Source organism: Bos taurus, chromosome 8 (assembly GCF_002263795.3).
Source record: "Bos taurus isolate L1 Dominette 01449 registration number 42190680 breed Hereford chromosome 8, ARS-UCD2.0, whole genome shotgun sequence".
Taxonomy (NCBI): Eukaryota; Metazoa; Chordata; class Mammalia; order Artiodactyla; family Bovidae; genus Bos; species Bos taurus.
In genome coordinates, this window is record NC_037335.1 from 46,928,587 (window position 1) to 46,951,529 (window position 22,943).

The 22,943-nt window shown below is 37.6% G+C and overlaps 1 protein-coding gene across 9 annotated transcripts in view; it reads right to left on the minus strand.

Moving 5' to 3' along the window:
- The window catches only part of TRPM3 (transient receptor potential cation channel subfamily M member 3), a 607,343-nt gene that overhangs the window by 217,419 nt on the left and 366,981 nt on the right, over positions 1-22,943 (minus strand). For all 9 annotated transcript variants that reach the window (XM_059889200.1, XM_059889199.1, XM_059889198.1 and 6 more), the window contains one exon: positions 12,488-12,662. In XM_059889200.1, the coding sequence (XP_059745183.1) occupies positions 12,488-12,662 (175 nt within the window). The remainder of the gene's footprint in view (positions 1-12,487; positions 12,663-22,943) is intronic.

Sequence of the window (22,943 nt, forward strand, 5' to 3'; positions counted from 1 at the left end):
TCCAACAATATTGGATGCCTGAGTACATGATGTTGGTTGGATGTAAGAATGTAATTTAAAAATGAAGGGGACAATTTCTAATAACAGTGGAAATCTGTCAGACATTCAAGGGTTCTCAGTGCGGTAGAATCCAATTATAGAAATGTCAGAGCTGTGCTAGCTATTAGCCACATGTGGCAATTCAAACTTAAACTTATTACAATTAAATAAAATTTAAAATTCAATTTCTTAGTCACTCTAGCCACAATTCAATGGCTCAGTGCCTATCTGATTGGACAGCAGAGATAATAGGACATTTCCATCATCACAGAAAGTTCTATTGGACAGCGTACTCTTGAGGCAGACAGAAGTGCCGAGTCCTCAGCCTGAGGCACGGACCTAAGAGGACACTAAGGTGGAAAATCCTGAACAGTGTTGGCTGCATCTCTACAACGTTTCTTCTTCCCCTTGCCTTTGGTTATGAATGTGCCCAAGAGTTGAAACTGAATTGTTGCCAAAGGATACAGAGACTGCCACATGGTCAGGTAGCTTCTCTGTTGCCAAAATTGTAAGGAAAAAACACTCTGATTTCATTCCAAGTGAAATCCCATCAGTGAATACTGCACATAGCCAAGCAAGAGGAACAGTCAAACTTTTATTGCTTTAGGCCCTGTATAAAAGACAGAATCAGAGCTGGCTTGAGATGTATAGGCTCCTTGGGCAGGCAAAAATGTTGGCACCTCTCAACTGACCTGCTTTAAATGCTGGTCCAATGTTTAATTCAAAGGAGAAGTTAACCAGCATGCAAAGCAAGAAGGAGAATATGGAAGCTGGGTGCAGACCCCTCTGTTGTCTGGAGTAACGCAGATCTGAGGCAAGTAAACCTCTTGCAGTTTCTGGATCTCATTTTCACTATGGGACAAGACATGCAGCTCCTAAGAGCTGACATTCCAGCCACATCTGCCTGGACAGACCACTCAAGCTGTTTGATGCTGAACTTTCCTCACCTCTCCTCAATTTCCTCATTCATAAAATTGAGATAATCATCATAGCTAACTCAAAATGTTTATGTATCTAGATCAGGCTCTTGTATGTAGATCTTTACAAAAATAGCAACTTAAATCCCTCAAGTATGCACTTGTGGGGAGGGTCAGGGATGTGGAGGAAAAGAAGTGTAGTAGCTCAGTCATGTCTGACTCTTTGCAACTCTATGGACTGTAGCCCACCAGGTTTCTCTATCCATGGGGATTCCCCAGGCAAGAATATTGGAGTGGGTTGCTATGCCCTTCTCCAGGGGATCTCCCCAAACCAGGGATCAAACCCAGGTCTCCCACATTGCAGGCAGATTCTTTACCATCTGAGCCTCCAGGGAAGCCTGGAGGAAAAGGAATAGGAAATACCAATTCTCTTCTAAAGTAATTGTAAAAATATTCCTTCTAACCCCACATCCTACGCTATGAGATGTTGGGACAAATGTAATTTTATCTATTTTTGTATGTATTCTGTGATGAATTAGTTTCTAGCTTTAAAAAAAAAGTTATTCTTTTTTCTAGCAAATTAGCCATTGGCAATTGCATTTCGTCCTTCAGTTCAGCTCCAAACATCGCCCTACAATAAAGAGCTTCCTGTTGTTCATATCCTGTTTATTACGCTTGTGTGAAAAGGCTCATATCATTGGGTAATTTAAACACTGATGTGCTTCACAGTGTTGATAAAAAATTGACTTATTTACTAAGCATCTTTTAGGCAGATAAGTTTCTTATTTTCCCCTTGGTTTCATAATTCAGTGTGCTGCTTGATGACTGCCTGGTAGTAACATATGCAGGCTACTTACAAGATTTTGTTTTTATTCTAGAATAAGAGTAGACATCTGTGATATTTTGACTAGTTTTCCTTCTTTGCACCATTGCTAATCTATCACAGTAATCTTTCTTCTGAGTCCAGATGTGGTCTCAGAATCATTCTCAACACGTCATTCTACGACATCTCATCAGTTGATTATTGTTGACACTCAAAACAAAAACTTGCTATCCCTCCACCAGAGATTATAAAATCTCAAATATATTATCAAAGGGGGAAAACGAAGATCATAGAGTCAAAGAGCTCCAAACATTACCTGGTCTCCAAGGTACTGAACTATGGTTTCCATGGTTTTAGAGAAGCTGATTTTTTATTTTTCACTTAAGACCTTTAGGGGTCACTGCTCATGGATGGACACTTCATTTACATTGAATAAATCCAAAAACACAATGAACGTGTATATCAACTCAAGGATGGTTGTCCAACAATTAGGACAGTAAAGGAAAGGCTTTATTGAAGCTGAATGGAGACTTTTCTGGACAACAGAAGTATAAACTTGTGTTAACCTTGGAGTCCTACTTCAATGCATCTTTAGTGTTTCTCTGGATGAAGAAGCTTTTATAAGAAGGCAGTTACTGCTGTAAATAGTTTTCATAAACCCTGTGGTTCATAATCAACATCTGAGAATTACACAGGGAATCTGATGAAAATCCATTAAGAACATCCCAAACATTATCTATTATTAATGACACTACTGGGTGAGATGTTAATACACTGTATTTTTAGCAGCTGCAGGTTCTAATGTCCACCAGATTGATTCAGAATTCATCTCCTCTAAGGTAGAAGGATTAAATACCAGGACAGTTTATTATCTGTACCTCACTCAGATAATTTTTAAATGTATTTGTTGGTTTTAAAGCTCTCATGAGACAGAAACTATGCACTGAACTTCAGAAAGAAAAATTTCCTAGAAATTAAGTGGGTAAAGAAATGTCATGTCAATCCTATGTATAACTAGATCACTTTGCTGTACAGCAGAAATTAACACAACATTGTAAATCACCTGTACTTCAATAAAGTAAGTTTTTAAAAAGTTTCTGAAAGTGTTGTCCATGGACCCTCTCATTGGAATCAGCTTGGGTTTTGGTTTCAAATACAGTTTCCTGCATTCCAGCCCAGCTACACTGAATCAGGATACTTAGGGGACTCTGTCTTTTATTGCTTTCCAAGTGATTCTAAGCCATGCCTAAATGTGATGACCACATGCTTATTTGGAGTTTTTTCTATGTAACAAATAGCTGAGAGTCAGCTAAGCAAATCTCAGAGGAACCTAACTGATACCTCTGAAGTCTTCACTTGCATTGATGCGCTATCTGAAAGTTGTGAGCAGTGGTTCCCTAAAAGAGATTTCTTTATGGTGATGGATTACCCAGCTCTGTGTTTTTCTCATGTTTGCTCTTTATTTCAAGGCACATTTCCCCAACTTGGAATTGAGCAATTCTAAAGTAAATTTAATCAATATAGAGAATGTATTGGTCAATTTAGATCAATAAAAGTTTTCACTGGCACTTTCCTCAATAAATTATCTAGATTTTTTTAAAGTTAATGCTTCATTATCCCCAGGTAGACATGGAGCGATCAAATAGCAAACTCTAAGGAAAAAAATATTTATTTTATTTTGCACTTGCCTAAACAAACAAAGCTATTCTAGCCTTGTGGAACTTAGATACAATGACATAAGTATCCATTAACTATATCTTTATATATTCCACAAATGGAAAAACTGAAGTAATACTCTCTTTATAAAACTTTCTCCATCTACTCCAACCTATGCCTCTTTCTGCTTTTTGGAATGCAGTAACATCTAATTGAAAATTATTTTTTATTGTACTAGCTCAATTGTACATCTCAAGCAAAGGCCTAAAACAAGCATTTGAAAAATATCTGGTGATTGATTGATTTGAAAAGTGATGTTATCAGTCCTACTGTTAGGTTTTCACTTAAAATTTAAACACACATACATATATATATTATTTATATGTTAATATATATACTTAATTATATTTAATCAATTTTATAATATTAAATTAACATATCAATTCCATTACATTGAATTTAAGTATATATAAATTCAGTTTAATAAAATATATATACACACACACTGAACATTATACTATCTCATATAATTTGTCCCCTTTACCAGCTTTCCTTCAACCAATTCAGACTGGTTCTTTTTTCTGTGTTGAGCTGGATAAAAGAGGGTCATATGTTAGCTTTTCCCTGATCATTCATACTGACTCTCAGTTTAGATATAGTATTTGATGGGAAAGGGGAAAAGCAGCAATTGGGTTATTATATTGCCATTTTGTGGATAATTAACATAAATGTTTCCACTGACTGAATAGATTCTCATGAGGGATGCCACACTCAAGAGCTGTGTGCTCTGGTAACACTTTATACATTTATCATGTATACTATGAATACATGTATACTACCTATTGGTACTCATGCCTGTGTTGTAGATTTCCAATTAATCTCCAATGTGCCACATCCTGCCTATCCTCTTACAGTGAAATGTTAACTTGGAAAGCAGTTTACAAAGGCAGCACTTTAACCCACTGCTGGGCATACACACTGAGGAAACCAGAAGGGAAAGAGACACGTGTACCCCAATGTTCATCGCAGCACTGTTTATAATAGCCAGGACATGGAAGCAACCTAGATGTCCATCAGCAGATGAATGGGTAAGAAAGCTGTGGTACATATACACAATGGAGTATTACTCAGCCATTAAAAAGAATACATTTGAATCAGTTCTAATGAGGTGGATGAAACTGGAGCCTATTATACAGAGTGAAGTAAGCCAGAAAGAAAAACACGAATACAGTATACTAACGCATATATATGGAATTTAGAAAGATGGTAACGATAACCCTGTATACGAGACAGCAAAAGAGACACTGATGTATAGAACAGGCTTATGGACTCTGTGAGAGAGGGACAGGGTGGGAAGATTTGGGAGAAAAAAAAAAAAAAAAAGACCATATGTATTGTACTATGTAGTTTTCCAAAGAGCATTGACAACGTATATATTTCTGTATAACTATTTCCTATAGTATATTAATTGTGCCAGTGGTGTGATATACTTGACTTATGACTGTGAAATCAAAAAAGTTTATATTTAAGTGAATGAGTCTGCTACTATATAATGTTTTACATAATTAAAATAAATTTCCATGTGTAAAAAAAATAAAATAAAATAAAATAAAAAATAAATAAATAAAGCCACCAGTATTCTGTGTCTGTACAAGATGTTTCCAACTTTTCTTAACTTCCCTTCTGAGGTCACAAGACAGAATCCAGTTTTGACACGCTTTTTATAGAAAATTCTAGAAAAGAGACAAGGCAAGATGAAATTAACAACAAATAAAATGGACACAAAGTTGGCATGCTTGCTATTTGTTTCCTTCTTTCTCACTTGACATTCCAATTATGTCTAAATCACGCTGGAGTACAATCCATCAAGATCAATTACTTTCTTTGGACAGGTCTTACAGAGACAAATTATAGGCCTGTGGCATCCTTCAGCTTTAGCTAGAACTCTCCTGAGCAGCAGAAGGAACCAGTGGCCACCACCCAGAAAGATATGCCTTAGGGAATAGAGTCTAGACCTGGGGTTCTAAAATGATACTTTGCTGATGGACTTTCTCCTGTCTTTGGTCATTCTGATGTTCTTTGGAGAGTAGCAAACTTGTCACATCTCTGTTAAGACACAGTGATATAATTTGAAGCCATGGAACAAAATTTTCCTTCATTTCTACTTTGTGTTTCATTTATGCCTTTACTTCATCTAATCCAAAGATGTAGGGACCCCACTGTTGTGTTGTTGCTATTTAGTCACTGAGTCATGTCTGACTCTTTGTGACGCCACGGACCGTAGCCTGACAGGCTCCTCTGTACCTGGGATTTCCCAGGCAGAAATACTGGAGTGGGTGGCCATTTCCTTCTCCAGGGGATCTTCCTGACCCAGGGAATTCATTTTTCCTGTTTTGGCAGGTAGATTCTTTACTGCTGAGCCACCAAGGAAGTTCCCTTTAAAGAGACAAATCAGACTTTTATCTTGAATACATTATTTACCTCCTATATTTGAAAGCAAGCCATTGCTCATTTATTCTTCACAATACCTGAGGCAAATTCCACTGGCACATAAGGATGTGAAGTCTATTTGTGTTTGCCCCATTGATAATCTTCCAAAAGTTATGACTACTTAAAACTTTAAGGTTTTCTGCCTCTTTGAGTTCTGCTTCTTGCCTCAGGTATCTAAAAATGGTAAATCCAGGTGATAATTTTGGGCATAAACTTGACAAAATAAACACAAACATCAATAATACAATTTGGATGAATAAGGGGCATCATCTCAGGACACACATTCATTCAGATGTCTTTTTCAGGCTGACATTTTTCATCGGTGAGTACTTGCTCATTAACTGATAAATGAAGGGCTAGATCATATTTCTCTGAAATCTGAGACTTGAGTTGACAATTATCAAGCAAAGTAATCTTTGGCTTGCACTTCAGGCACCTACAATTGGAAAGGTATTCCTGACTAGGAGTAAAGCTGGTCATCTCAGTCAACACAGCACAAAGGGAATCCTAGTATTTAAAAACTGAGGTAGTTGAATCTAATGCTACTTGGATAGCATTCATCTATTTATGCTTGCAGTGCTGAGTCATTCATGATGCAGAAATAACATTTGATAATATTTCTAAAGCAATGAAATTAGTCAGGGAAAGTGACTTGTGACTCATTCTAAACTAAGACAGATGAGAAATAGAAAATTTAGTACATCAATAAGGACAAAAACAAAGTCTGACCATTTTTTTCTGGTAGTATATGCCTCAGAACAGAGATGGAGAGAAAAGATAAAAATAAGAATTTAATTGCCACTGTCTCCTAGTTTATCCAAACTCACAGCACTGGGAGAGATAGTCTGCCTTTTTATACCACACATAATCTCATCTACAAAAGTTAATCAGTTTTTCCAATCATAATTTGCTTCCAGAGCCATTCCCTTTCAGATTCATGTTTTTGAAAGGTGGTTATTAGCAGAGACTTTAAAGTCAAAATATCAAGTTCACAAAAGTTAAGATACAAAGTGTGTAAATTTTTTTTCACAACTTTAGGATTATGAAATCGAAAAGCTTTAGAGCTGAATATAAAAATTTATAGTCCTTGGGCCTATATTATTTAACAACTTGTAAATGAAGTTAAAATTTTAAAAATCATATTTACATTTCTAAAGTAACTGAAAAATAAAAATAAACTATTTAAACCCCAATTCAGGTTTCATAAACCAAGTATATATGTTCCCTATATTCAACATTATATGTACAATCACATACTTTTATTTGCATGCTGCTGTCGCTGCTAAGTCGCTTCAGTCGTGTCTGACTCTGTGTGACCCCATAGACAGCAGCCCACCAGGCTCCCCCACTCCCTGAGATTCTCCAGGCAAGAACACTGGAGTGGGTTGCCATTTCCTTCTCCAACGCATGAAAGTGAAAAGTGAAAGTGAAGTTGCTCAGTCGTGTCCGACTCTTCTCGACCCCATGGACTGCAGCATAGGTCTGTTTATATGAACATAGTTATGCATTTATATTTACTTGTAGTGAAATATGTCTCGACTCTTTTGGACTTTGTTGAAAATCAAAGAAAAAATGCTTCTTGATAAATAAAGTCCAGCTGGGCAATTTTTTTTTTTAAAGCATATAATAGGCACACTAATGATTTTTAAAATTGGCTGCACATGTGTGGTTGGACAATTTCTTATCAAGTTAAATAAACATGATTAATTCTGGCAGTTATTCAGAGGGCACACAGAAACATTATGAATGCATTTTATCATGTTAAATTTACAAATGCTTTCCTGAAGCAGGACATACTTTTATCATAATGTTAATATATATATATTTAGATTTAGGGCTTTCCTTGTGGCTCAGATGGTAAAGAATCCATCCACAATGTAGGAAACCTGAGTTTGATCCCTGGTAAGATCCCCTGGAGAAGGGAAAGGATACCCACTCCAGTGTTCTGGTCTGGAGAATTTCATGGACTGTATAGTTCATGGGGTCGCAAAGAGTCAGACATGACTGAGTGACTTTCACTCACTCATATTTAGATTAGCAAATATAATGTTCCCTTTTAGTTTTCTATGTTCTTAATAATCATTTTTAAATTTTTCTGAAAATTATTAAAGTTTTAGTTTTAATAATTCTAAAGATATAAAAATATCTTAACTCTTTATCTTCATACCAGTTACACTCATTATAGGGCATGGTATTTCTGACTTTTAATTTTAGAGTTGGGGTATGATGATCTGGGTGGGGGAAGGAAAAGAATCCATATGACGTAGAGCTGACCTGCTTGTATTTCAGTTTGTAACCAGACATGCGTTAATTTTATCTTTTTGGAGCACACAGAAAAATAATAAATTATAGCAAAAAGAGAAAGCTGAAGGCAGCTTAAGTATACTTATATATTTAAAAGATAGTATCACTGAAGTACTATATGAATAAACAATAGAGCATATACCACAAAACGCATTTCAGTAAATTTTTATAATATACTGAACTGGCCTGGGATCATGGGCTGTATGGCCTTGACAAAGCACTTAATTTCTTTGTGTATCTGTCCTCTAGGTTAAATAATATATAGAGCCATGTCCAGCACCAAATGTGTAATATTTCTCTTATATTAAAACAGAATCAGGAAAAGCAGCTTATCAGAGATTTCAACATTTTTCAAGGTACCCAACCCAAGACAACGACAAAAAAACAAGCATAAGGTCCATATTTTCATTGTATATAAACCTGGAAATCTGAAGTGCTGAGGTTTCTCAAAAGGAAACATGCATTCTGAGTGCAAACTTATATCCACTTTGTAGGAATACAACAAAATAATGCCATCACTAAGACAAAAAAAGTGCCAAAGCTAAAGGCTATATACATTCTTTAATAACCGATTGTTATATTTAAATTAATGAGAACTATGTGTGAGTTTTTAATAAAAGCAAAGCATCATTGGACATGAGTTTGAACAAGCTCTGGGATGGGAGATGGTGAAGGATAGGGAAGTCTGGCGTGCTGCAGTCTAAGGAGTCACAAAGAGTTGGGCACGACTGAACGACTGAACAACAAAGCATAGCTGAGGATCTTCAACTTTTATTGGTGACAGACACAGGACCATGTAAGCAAATATTCTCTGTTTAGATTGTTCACTATAAAATGGACTTATACTTACTATTAAAGAAGATAATGATAACTTCATCAAATTTGCCAGAAAGCAAACTCTAACTTGGTGCTTTTTTCTTTTAATATCAAAAGCTTTAACAGGGCCTAAAGTCACTGGAGAAGGCGATGGCACCCAACTCCAGCACTCTTGCCTGGAAAATCCCATGGATGGAGGGGCTTGGTGGGCTGCAGTCCATGCGGTCAGGAAGAGTAGGACACTACTGAGTGACTTCACTTTCACTTTCATGCATTGGAGAAGGAAATGGCAACCCACTCCAGTGTTCTTGCCTGGAGAATCCCAGGGACGGAGGAGTCTGGTGGGCTGCCGTCTTTGGGGTCGCACAGAGTCAGACACCACTGAAGTGACTTAACAGCAGCAGCAGCAGCAGCAGCAAAGTCACTGTCAGTGTTCACAATGTTAAGCTGAGAGCTCTGTGCCTCTGATTTTCTTCCTTTCATATGCCTAGGTACATGTACTAAGGGTTAGTACATGTACTAACTAAGGGAAGTGTGCTGTTTAATGCCTTGATGGTGTGCTCGGCTGGTGGCAAAGACAAGAGGAGGAATGGGGAGAGGAAAAATGGCATTGAGTTGCCATACTGAGTCTATTTTAAATCAGGCTGGGTGAGGGAGAGGTGCCAGAGGGAGTGGCCTGAGTAGACAAACTCACCTGTCATTACTCTTATTATAATGATACACTTGTCAGTTTATAAGACTTGCTATGAACTCTTTGAGGGTAGAAATAGCTTTTTTTCCCCCCATATCTCAGTGCATGGCACCCAGTAGACACTAACTGTATATTTATGGAAGGGATGAATAAAAGATGTCCAATTCCTTTGGGGTTTCTTTCTCCAACTACTTCCATGAGTTAGGAGAACGGATTAGATTAGGAAATTCCTTATTTAAAGCTTCAATAGCTCCTTTGAGTTCTCCTCCTTAAAGTCACCCACACCTTCAGATGAATTACTTCTAATCATCTGCAGGAGGGGATCTCAGATGCAGGGGATGGCTATGCAAGGAAGTCCTCCAAGGGGTTGGTGCTTTGGACTGTTGAAAGCAGCATGCAGAGGGAGCTGCTAGATCAAGGAAAGTGTGTGAAGGATTCAAGATCAGTTTACACAGGACCAGAGTGGTTACCATTACAGACAGTCCACTCTCCAAGCCAGTCTAGAGGGATATGATGGGACAGGGCACCAAACGCTTTTGTAAACGTTTAGTATTTGTACACACATAGCAGCTTGGGGAAGCTGGTGTTTGGAGGTCAAGCCTGGAAATTGCACATCCTAGCTTCTCTCAAGTTGCTAACCTGCATTATATGGTCCAGGTTAGTTGTGCTTCACATGTAAAAACCCAGTTCCTATGCTTTTCAGCCATTTGTGTGTCTTCTTTGGAGAAATGTCAGTTTAGATCTTCTGCCCATTTTTTGATTTTTTTTTTTTGACATTGAGGTGCACAAGCTGTATATTTTAGAGATTAATCCCTTGTCAGTTGCATAGTTTGCAAATATTTTCTCCCATTCTGTAGGTTATGTTTTCATGTTGTTTATGGTTTCCTTTGGTGTGCAAAAGTTGTTAAGTTTAATTAGATCTCATTTGTTTATTTTTATTTTAATTACTCTAGGAGGTGGGTCAAAAAAGACATCATTGCAATTTAAGTCAGAGAGTGTTCTGCCTATGTTTTCCTTTAAGAGTATTATAGTATCCATCCTTACATTTAGGTCTTTAACTCACTTTGAGTTTATTTTTGTGTATGGTGCTAGAGAGTGTTTTAATTTCATTCTTTTTCAAATGGCTTCTCAGTTTTCCCAGCACCACTTATTGAAAAGACTGTCTTTTCTCCATTGCATCTTCTTGCTTCCTTTGTCACAGATTAGACCATAGGTGCATGGGTTTATCTCTGGACTTTCCATCTTATTCCACTGAGCTATATTTCTGTTTTTGTTCTAGTAACATACTGTTTTAATGACTATAGCTTTGTAATATAGCTTTCAAACTGCAATGAGGTATCACCTCACACCTGTCAGAATGGCCATCATTAAAAATCTACAAACAATAAATGCTGGAGAGGGTGTGGAGATTGATGGTGGAGATACACTGTTGATGGTAATGTAAATTGGTGCAGCTACTATGGAGAAAGTAGGGAGATTCCTTAAAAAACTAAAAATAGAGCTACCATATGATCTAGCAATCCCAGTCCTTGGCATATATCTGGAGAGAACCATAATTCAAAAAGGACACACACATTCGAATGTTCATTGAAGTACTGTCTCCAACAGCTGAGAGGTGGAAGCAACCTAAGTATCAACTGGCAGGGGAATGGATAAAGAAGATATGGTATACATATATAATGGAATATTATGCAGTCATTAAAAAGAATGAAATAATGCCACATGCAGCAACATGAATGGACCCAGAGAGTATTATACTAAGTCTAGAAAGCCAGGCAGAGAAAATCATATAATATCACTTATATGTGCTGCTGCTGCTGCTGCTAAGCTGCTTCAGTCGTGTCCGACTCTGTGTGACCCCATAGATGGCAGCCCACCAGGCTCACATCCCTGGGATTCTCCAGGCAAGAACACTGGAGAGGGTTGCCATTTCCTCCTCTAGTGCATGAAAGTGAAAAGTGAAAGTGAAGTCGCTCAGTCGTGTCTGACTCTTAGTGACCCCATGGACTGCAGCCTACCAGGCTCCTCTGTCCATGGGATTTTCCAGGCAAGAGTACTGGAGTGGGGTGCCATTGCCTTCTCCGTCACTTATATGTGGAATCTAATGAAAATGATACAAATGAACCTATTTACAAAACAGAAACCAACTCACAAATCTCAAAATCAAATGTATGATCACCAAAGGGAAAACACAAATCTTGAAATCAAATTTATGATTACCAAAGGGAAAACATGGAAGGGGAGTGATAAATTAGGAGATCAGGATTAATACATATATGCTACTATACATAGAACAGATGACAACTGATGACCTACTGTATAGCACAAGGAACTCTACTCATTATTCTGTAATAACCTATATATGAAGAGGATATGAAAAAGAATATATACATATATATATTTATAAGGGATATACACCTAAACTAACATATTATAAGTCAACTATATTCCAATAAAAGTCATTGGAAAAAAAAAATTCCTTAGTGGAAGAAGGAAAATAGAAAGGAAAATGAAGAGGAAGGAGCCCATGTCCTACGGCCCCTCCATTCCCCGAGTTCTCTTTATCATCAGTGTGGACTAGTGTAGCTTTCATGGTATTTCCCACTTCATAGGACATTTAGAATATGTTCTCCTGCTCTTTCCAGCCTCCTTCCGGTGCCAAACCATCAATCAACTTACACACTCTCTTCCAAGCTTGGAACACAAGCTTAGCACTCATAGTTTAAATCCAGGGCCTGGCAAATTACCTACCCGCCTTCTTCTGAATATTTATGCCCAAATGCCAGGATGTCGGATGCCCGTCCACTCCCATCACAGACAACAACTGGCACAGGAGGGGTGTCTCGAAGGTACTCCAAGACAATTGAGATCACATTGGGTCCTCCTTCCACAATTAGTGCCACCACTGGAACGCCTTGACCGATTCCTGCATTAAAAAAGGAAAAGAAAAGGAAAAAAAAGAGAAAAGAACACAAAGCCAGCAAACCAAAGAAACAAAAAGAGAAACAAAAAGCACAAACTAAAATTACTGAGCATGGGGAGGAAACAACATATGAAGGGATAACATACGGAGCAAAAATTTACAGAAAACCCTTTAGTAGAATTTTCCTACCAGAGAGTCCATTAGACTTTGCCCTCTCCCTGTAACTCCCAGGGTGCTGGGGTAATTTAAAGTGTTGATGACCATACCTCACAGGGGAGGCATAGAGTGAGAAGGTGGGAAAGTTGGTTAGTAGAGGAAGCCAGTAGCCAAAAGATTGGAAGCTAAATGTGATCTTAAGCAAGTCTCATGTGGATCCAATGGCCAGTTTCCTATATGAAACATGGAAAGTTAAAAAAAATAAAAGTCACCTCCCTGAAGTTATCACAGTGCTAAGAAAATGCCTAAGTGGTTTTTATATTAAAGGCTACAAAAATCAGCTGGGGGTATATTTTAACTTGTTGAATCAACTGCTAGCTAAATTATGGGTCTATCTATTTCTGACCACAGGTGATCAGCTTGATTATGGATTTTTAACATATAACGGTCATAATAAATTACCTAGGGGATATAGCATCTGCCATTTGCCATCATTGTGTCCTTTACTATAGGGTGAGTTGCCAGGCACATGATGGGCAAACATTGGTTGAATTCAGCTGAATTAAGGAATTTCATCTATTTACACTGAGTCAATAGACACTGCTGTTTTCAAGTAAAAAATTACCCTAACATCAGCACTTATGTATGTTCAATCTAACATAATAAAGAGAAGTACTGAAAACAAATGTCCATAAGAGACATGAAGAGAAAAGAAAGTGAAAGAAAAGTGAAAGTGTTAGTCTCTCAGTCATGTCCTACTCTGCAACCCCATGGACTGTAGCCTGCCAGGCTTCTCTCTCTGTCCATGGAATTCTCCAGGCAAGAATAGTGGAGTGGGCAGCCATTCCCTTCTCAAGGAGATCTTCCTGACCCAGGGATCAACCCTAGGTCTCCCTCATTGTAGGCAGATTCTTTACTATCTGTGCCACCAGGGAAGTCCATGAGAAACAAATTAGTTTTCAAGTGACACCTCAAGTTATCATCATTGGTGAATGAATAACTTCTTTTGTTCAATTTGGTGTCACATTGTATTTTTTCACTCTATCTTGTCAGTATAGTTAGAAAAATGGGCAGTTCCATAAAAATGAGATGTTTTGTAAGGTACACAAAGCAGTTATCTTAAAAAGGAAAGAATCAGGCATTTGTACCATTTCTGTAAATATGAAAAACCCCTCAGTCACCTCAGTTCTTTCTCTTCCCCCTTCTGCTGTGGTATTTTATCTTTTATCAAGAAACTACTTCCCTATGAGAAATGAGTTTGATGTTTGATTTCTTGCTCCATTAGTAAAAGATTCTATTAGACTTGTGTGACCAGTTTTACTTCTAAAGTATAAGTACAACAGTCTCCTAGGGCCTTATCTCTTCTAAGTCAGTGTTTTTCATGGTTTGATTTTCATCTGCAAAGAATTCTCCAAAATGCCAGTTACACAAAGAAGAATGCTATTTTAAATTTACATTTAAAAAATGTAAGAAAATGACAATTGTTGATTAAGACAAGAAGCCAAGATTTCTTTTTGTTCCCGGAAGGAATTGTGAGAGAGATGACTCATAGTCTCATCAGAGTTTTCTGTGGATGGGAAGTTTTTGAGCATTAACTCTCTCAAATCCAAGAAGAGGGAAGTAAAAGGTCATGCTGTTCTCCTTTGACCCAGAGCCCTAAGGACTCAGACAAAATGGCATTTTAAAGCTCTGTTTTGGTGTCTATGAAGGAGACACTTTATCCACTGCTGTTGATTATGATTAAGTTCTTGTTGAAAGGCATGTTGAAGATTAACTTGAAATGTTAATACAGCATACTTCTTTTTGAGGAGAATTTTCTGACACAAAAAATACCCACTCCTATACAGATTTATATTCTAAAGTGCCTTGGAAAAGAAACTCTTTTCCAAGGTACATTAAAAGTTATTTTATAAAGCATTTTATGTTTAAACATAAACATATGTTTAAAGATATTTTATAAGGTATTTCCAAAGTACCATGCCATTTAGTTTTCTCCTTTGCTTTTCTTCAGCACATACTCCCATATTGTTTCATGTCAAGGGACAATACACCATACCATTTGTTTTATACCAAATGATAACATTTACACTATTTCTCGGATCTTCTAAGAGAGGCTAAATCCTGTTTAGCCTAAATTGGCTAAATTCTCATTCTTGAGCACTGATTCTATCCGTGGATCATTACTCCTACTCACAGACCAACTATGAGCCATTCATGGAGGAAGAAGTCATAAAATGGACCTTCTAGAATGTTCCTGATCTAGAGTCTACCAGACAATAGGCAAGATGTCTGGAAAATTCTCCTCTCTTTGAGAGGAAACACAGGTGCAAAGGGGACTTTCCTGGTGACTTAGACAGTAAAGGATCCACCTGCAATGCAGGAGAACTCGGTTCAATCCCCGGGTCAGGAAGATCCCCTGGAGAAGGGCATGGAAACCCCCTCCAGTACTCTTGCCTGGAGAATCCCATGGACAGGAGCATGGTGGGCTACAGTCTATGACGTCACAAAGAATCGACACAACTGAAGCGACTGAGCACACACACATGCATGGGTGGGTGCAAAGGATCACTTTTCATGGGCAGAAATGTGAGCAATAAGCTGTCAGTTGTATCTGTCAATAAATCAAATTGTTATACCCTAGAAATATAGAAGCATTTAGATGGTCATATTTCCTGTATTTGAAATGAAGCTGTAAGCAACTGAAATGAAGAAAACAACTATATTAATTCAGATATATATATTTCAGGGCTAAAAATTAGATGGAGCAAAATATCAAAACATTATCTATTTTTTCATAAATTGAATATATCCAATATATCTAATGACTCCAAATTCTCTCCCATTTCCTTTAGATAAAAATTTGTTCCACAGACTATAAAAACCCTTAAAGCCTAAAATAAAAGCAGTTTTGATTTTCTTAGTTACAGGTGGTAGAGAATCAGGCCATGCCTAAAAATATGCTTTGTGTAAATTAAATGTGCCAATATATGGTAACATTAAACTTTTTTGTCAATACACACACAGATACACACACACACACATGCACCCCACTCTCATGTATTGTCTTTTTCTGAGAAAAGAAAATGATATAAAATAATTAGTAATGATCCAAAGTAATGGTCCTTAGCCTATTTTTTTTGAGACAAGAATCTTTGAATACTTTTGTGATTCCAATGAAAGCTAATGATCTTTTTCCAAGAAAAACAAAGGCACATAAGGACAGTCACAAAAATGCTTCTATACAGTTTCAAAAGTTCATGGATTCCTGAAGTCTATTCATAAAACCTTGCTAATGGACCCTCACAAAGCCTCACCTAAATTAAGAACATTGATATACAGTTGGTCATCTGTATCTGTGAGTTTCACATCCATGAATTCAACAAACTGCAAGTCAAAAAAAAAAAAAAAATTCCAGCAAGATCCAAAAAGTAAAACTTGAATTTGCTGGTCATTGGCAATTAATTTCATAGCATTTACTTCTATTAAGTATTATAAGTAATTTAGAGATGATTTAAAGTTTACTGCAGGATGTGCATAGGCTGCCTGCAAATACTGCACCATTTTATATAAAGGACTTGAGCATCTGCAATTTTGGTATCTGGGAGGTGGGACTGGAACCAATCTCCCGAGGATACTGAAGGACCACTATAAATGCAAAGAGCATCAGTTTGTGTTCTTTTATGAAGCTCACTGAAAGTCAAAGTGTTAGTTGCTCAGTCATGTCCGACTCTTGTGACCCATGGACTGCTAGGCTCCTTTGTCCATGGAATTCTCCAGGCAAGAATACTGGAATGGGTTGCCATTCCCTTCTCCAGGGAATCTTCCCCACCCAGTTATCGAACCTGGGTCTCCTGCAATGTAGGCAGATTCTTTACCATCTGAGCCACCAGGGGAATTCAGTCCCACCACTTCATGGCAAATAGATGGGAAACAATGAAAACAGTGCAGACTTTATTTTCTTGGACTCCAAAAATCACTGCAGATGGTGATTGCAGCCATGAAATTAAAAGATGCTTGCTCCTTGGAAGAAAAGCTATGACCAACCTAGACAGCATATTAAAAAGCAGAGACATTACTTTGCTGACAAAGGTTTGTCTAGTCAAAGCTATGGTTTTTCCAGTAGCCATGTATAGATGCGAGTGTTGGACTATAAAGAAAGCTGAGTGCCGAAGAATTGATGCTTTTGAACTGTGGTGTTGGAGGAGACTCTTGAGAGTTCCTTGGACTGCAAGGAGATCAAACCAGTCCATCCTAAAGGAAATCAGTCCTGAATATTCATTGGAAGGACTGATGCTAAAGCTGAAGTTCCAATACTTTGGCCACCTGATGTGAAGAACTGACTCACTAGAAAAGACCCTGATGCTAGGAAAGATTGAAGGTAGGAAAAGAAGGGGATGACAGAGGATGAAATGGTTGGATGGCATCATTGACTTGAATTTGAACAAGCTCAGGGAGTTGGTGATGGACAGGGAAGCTTGGTATGCTGTAGTCCATGGGGTCACAAAGAGTCAGACACAACTCAGCAACTGAACTTAACTGATGAAACACACTGAGGCATCTGAGACAGGTTCTAGAAAAGGTTTTCAGACAAAACAGTAGTCTGGGGAAACTGTATCACATTGTTACTGTCCAGTTATATTGATTAACCAAACTTCCCACTGTCTATAGTTTATTTCTCCTCCTATCCTTCATGTCTTTCTCTTTTCCTTGTTTTTCTTTATTTCTTCCATTCACACTTTCTTTTCTAAATGGTATTTTGGATAAGGGACATTTTAAAAGTCTCTAGATAAAATAAATTTTATAAATCTGTAGCATATGACCTCATTAGTAAAGAAAAAAGCTTTTTAAAATATCAAGAATGGTATATTTTTATTAGTGAAATAAAGAAAGCATTTTGAGAATTCACTGAAGACCCAACTGGATTCATAAGGACCACTACCAATTTATGCCCACAAAGGAAATAATATAATTACTATGAAGAGCTTCACAAATGTACTTGCTCATCTGAAACTACTGACTGACCATTCACAAAAAGCAGTTTAGATTTATAGTTTTTAAAAAATACAACCTTTATTATTACCAAAAAGTTCTCATTTTATCTAGGTCCCTCAGAGACTTTTTTTGGTCAATACTTGCTCTTTTGGTTTTGGTGAAAGTAGGTTAATTCCTTACTTGATAATAATAATTTTTCATTTTCTACCAGAACCAAGAACTTCTTAGAGATTTCCATTAGAATTTAATTTTAGAGCAACACAATGTTGCTTAATTAAGAAGAGGCAAGATGTTTGCCACACTCTTTATAGTTCTTATAATTTTGGAACTAGAAGCATTATAGCCTATAAAAAAATGTGAGCTTGAGTAATGGACTTAGCAATCTAGAGGATTCCAGGTTGACCCAGGGCTTTTAAATTATAAACTGAGCCCCAATTAATGGTTCTTTGCAGAAGATAACCTTTTAGACTTTTGTCTCATTTTGTTATACCTGCTATGCAGTTCAGCCTGGGCTACCAATAATTCAAATGTTGTCAAAATTGGCACTAAACAAAGACCAGGTTGGGTACTGTGAAGAAGGGAGGTGGAAGGGATAGAAGAACGTCTTAAAATTCCAAAAGAGTTTTTTCCCCTTTCTCTTTCTATTGACATGAGACTATAATCTATGATCAGTTCAGCCACATGTAAAAGTATTTGGTGTACTGTAGTGAAATTCTTGGACAACTAGAATTTTGATCCAACTAAATTAATCCTTTGGTTTACTGTCAACCTTACTGTATATGACCTAAAATGACAATGGGCTCAAGGAATACTGTATTTTTTGTTGGAAAACAGTTTATTATTTACATAATGATGGCACATAGAAGATTGATATTAAGTCAGTGACCAAAGCCACACATCATGTGATCATTATAGTATAGGTCATTTAGAAAAGAAGCTTGAAACTTTACATGAGAGATGACTTCTTGAAGATCTTAGTCATTTTGAGACCAAGACAGGGTTGGGTAGACATTTCTGTTTACCAGATAAAACTGTTTAGCAGTAACATGGACACAGTTAACTCACTGGCCTTGCCAGTTCTGGGATTATGTGATTCTTAATGATTCAGAAGTTTGTCAAGAGAATTCATATGCTTTGAAAGTATGCACATAGTGAGAGTTTGTCAATATAGTTTATGCTGCACAATTTTAAATTTATATTAGTAAAATTTGTACATTATTAAAAAGCACTGAACAGATCCTCTTTATCCCACTTCTCATTTGAATAGTCTGGTCTTGGATTCAATGGTTGACTCAACCAATAGATATACTGGTCACTGTCTCCTATATTTGGATTATAAAGGGGTGATAAACTCACTAAGCCACTAAGGTCTTGTAGTTTACAAACAGAACTTTATACAGATCGGGGGGTGGGGTGGGTGGCAACAATTACTGTAGTGATGGGAGAAGAAGCAGTCAAGCTATTAGCATCTACCTGATTTTAATAGGCACCAGTATACTGCCTACTTGAGAAATAGTGACTGAAGTTTGCATAACACTACAGCTTTTTATAAGTATTGAATAGTTTTAGAATTAGGTTTTTGCTACCCTTAATGCAACTCTTCTGTGGTCTGGAAATTCTTGGATGGATTTGTGAAAATTAAATAAAGCTGGTAATCAGCTATATTTGACAACACTCGATGCTATTCTTGGTTATTAAGTTTAAGGTGCTTCTTACAATTAGGAAGTTTACCAGAACATGAATATTCAGGTATAACTGTAGAATATTACTCTACAGAAAATAATATTTTAATATGCTTTTTTTCCCCAAAATAAACATGATTGGAAATCTCTGAGCTACTAAGGAGCAGCATGAGCCCAAGAAAATATCTAGGGATGATATAAAAAAACGCACCTCATTTTAACTAGAATGTCTCTTCAGTCTTCAAAGGAAGCAGATGTTTTAGATACTGCCTTCATGTTTTGGAGATAGAATACATTATCTATCCAAGAGAACAGAACTATAATTGGAATGTGCCTGATCTTACTTGGAAATGGGTAATAAACCCATTTGTTTTAACAAATCCTGACCATATACTCAATTGGTAAATGCGAATTCCAGTTCAAACCAATATCATGTATCATTATTATTACACTTTTTTGTCACTATAATTCTGCACCTAAATGGATGCTTAGAAAATTATTTGGAAATATAAAATACGGCACAAATTATTAAGAAGTCAGAAGAAAATCACATGCAACAAGATGCTTCACTGTTAGACATTTGATCTAGTCTTCACCTTTGCCTGTCCTTAACTATATGGAAAGTCCTCAGATGCTCTTTTCTCAGTGTGAGGACCCTGGCAGGAGACAGTAGTTGGGGGTCCTTTGTAAAAGAAAAATTGGGGATGGAAGAGGTTCTTTTTTTTGAGGTAGGGTTTTAAGAGGCAATATTCAAGCCTAACTTGGGTGTAAGCATACCATCTACACAGTGTCAGGTAGGCCTTCGTTTTAGAGCATAACTGATGCTCATGTGGGAAGCCTGATCACCAGTCATGGTGACTCCTCTGCTTCTCTCACTCACAAGGTCTATCAAGGAACTTCACTCCGACAGCAGACGGGATTTAGATGGCTTTCCAAGAGTTCTAAGTCCAAAGGCAGAGACAGTGATCACACCACTCTGAATACCCTTGACTCCTGGAGAGGGGCACTCTCTTCTACAAGCCAGCTAGGCAGGGGCATTGCTTGCTCCCTCCCTGGCAATGTGGGCCCCAAGACTGGGGTTCTGCCTTGATTTCAGTGAGGTTTTCTGGAAGCACTTTGTCATGCAACAGCACCACCATCCCAGCCCTACACTCTGGAAGCCTGGCCCTGTCTCACTCTCTCAGATGACACTTTTCTTTAGATCACAGGATCCTGTCTGGAACTGGGCTGAACCTGTCCTGTCCTGATCTCCACCTCTGATTCTCAGTTCCACAACTGCCTCTACCTTCGCTTATCTGCTGCCTCCTGTTGACCCCCACTTTCCGGCTCAGCATGGGTCACTCTCTTCTATTTTACCCCCTTACTACTAAAAACTTTGACAATATGTTTACACAAAACTGCTAACATGGTAGCTGGAATTATGCAGAAATGCATCTTGATATGAATTGATAATCCAAAAATATATTTTAGAATTCTACACACGTCTAGTACACAGAGTTGGCATACAATTCATAGGGTTGTTTAGAGTGATAAATTGAGCTATTTGTAAAGTACATAGAACAGAGCCTGGCACTTACTGAGAACTATGTGGTTAAACAAACACAACAGTAAAGATTCTTATTTATATTTATTAGGTGCATAAAAGGTTTCTACTTTAAATGTATAAATGATTCATGAAGATAAATGTACTTTATGTATTTAAACCAAAAGAATGCTCAGACAAATAATTTGAAACACACTTTTCTGAAGTCTGAATATTCTCTCATGCAGACCAATAATATGCTTAGGAAGCCCAATTCCTTTATCTTGTATCCAAAACACTAGAAGTCTCTGCTTTGGTGTAGGTGATCTTTCGTGTCATTCCCCAAATGCTTTCTACCAAGGGGCTTCTCCTCAGTGATTCAATCAACTTAAGTCTTTCAAATTCTCTGGGTTGGATAGAGATGTAAATGCCAAGGAACAGAACCCATAAGTTGATTTCAAGGATATTAAATGCTAATAAACAAACTTAGCTTTTGACTTAGTCAATGGAAAACAGTTATCCTCTCATGGCCAGATAGCTCTGACTGAAATGTTCTGCTATTAATGTCTGTATGTTTTTAGGACATCCAAACAACATCCCATGTGAATCATTTCAAAAGCAAGGGAACAGCCAATCCCAAAGGCTATAAGGCAAGTATTACTTTCATAAAAGGAGAGCGCCAGCATTATTTTCTTTGAGGCCATTGTTTGCAGGCTGAATGTTTTAATGTAATTGATCTAAGTCTACAAGGAAACTCACTCAAACAAAGCAATAGCCTTCCTAGTTTCTGCTCTGTTCAAAAGCCACATCAAAAGGCATTCCTTGCCTTCTCAAATATAAGGTAATCAAAGTGGTTCTAACTCATTTTACTTTTTAATTCTTTGCCCACACTCCCCTATAAATGTGCCAGGAACCAAGTCCACAGCTTGTACAAGTTCCATTGGCTTCTTGGCAGAATTCGTAAGCAGCAGAGCAGCCAGGGGAATTATGAATTGAAAAAACATGGACAGACCTAGCCCACAGTGCAGGGCATACCTGGGTAGGAGAGGGAAATGGTAAGAGAAAGGAAAATATTGCTGGTAATGGCAAAATGGCATATTAATTTGCCCTTTCAAAATAATTTTTAAAAATCTCTCTGCATCATTTGAAGGAGTCTGCAATTACTTCTCCCTGGTCTAAATGTGAAAAGTTTTATTCTCTCTTTGAGGCATATTCTTCTTAACTTACTCTTTCTGGAGAACTTACATGCATCCTGCAGTTCCCAGGTTCAAAGACAAGTCTACCTTATGCCCCCCTTTCACCCCCCACCAGGCAGAACTAACTATTCTCATTGTGTGTTCTTATAGTATTTATTTTTTTAAGAAGCCCATGCCAATGGATATTCTTTATAAATTTGTCAACAAACTATTTTGTTATAAAAGAAAAAATTCTCATAGTACCTCATATGCTGCTGCTGCTGCTAAGTCACTTCAGTCATGTCCGACTCTGTGCGACCCCAGAGACGGCAGCCCACCAGGCTCCCCCGTCCCTGGGATTCTCCAGGCAAGAACTCTGGAGTGGGTTGCCATTTCCTTCTCCAATGCATGAAAGTGAAAAGTGAAAGTGAAGTCCCTCAGTCGTGTCCGACTCCTAGCAACCTCATGGACTGCAGCCTACCAGGCTCTTCCGTCCATGGGATTTTCCAGGCAAGAGTACTGGAGTGGGGGTGCCATTGCCTTCTCCATATCTCTCATTAAATTCCAAGTTTGGACATCTCTTTTCTCTCTAGGTCGGTTTATCTTTGTATCCACAGCATATCAGATAGTGTTCTACATGCGGTAGTTGCTCACTAAAATTTGGGTACAGAAGGAAGGCAAGATACTGAATCTCCTCAAGTATATCTTGATTGCTCATAGATTAGACAACAATGTAATTATTTCCATAGAAATTTTC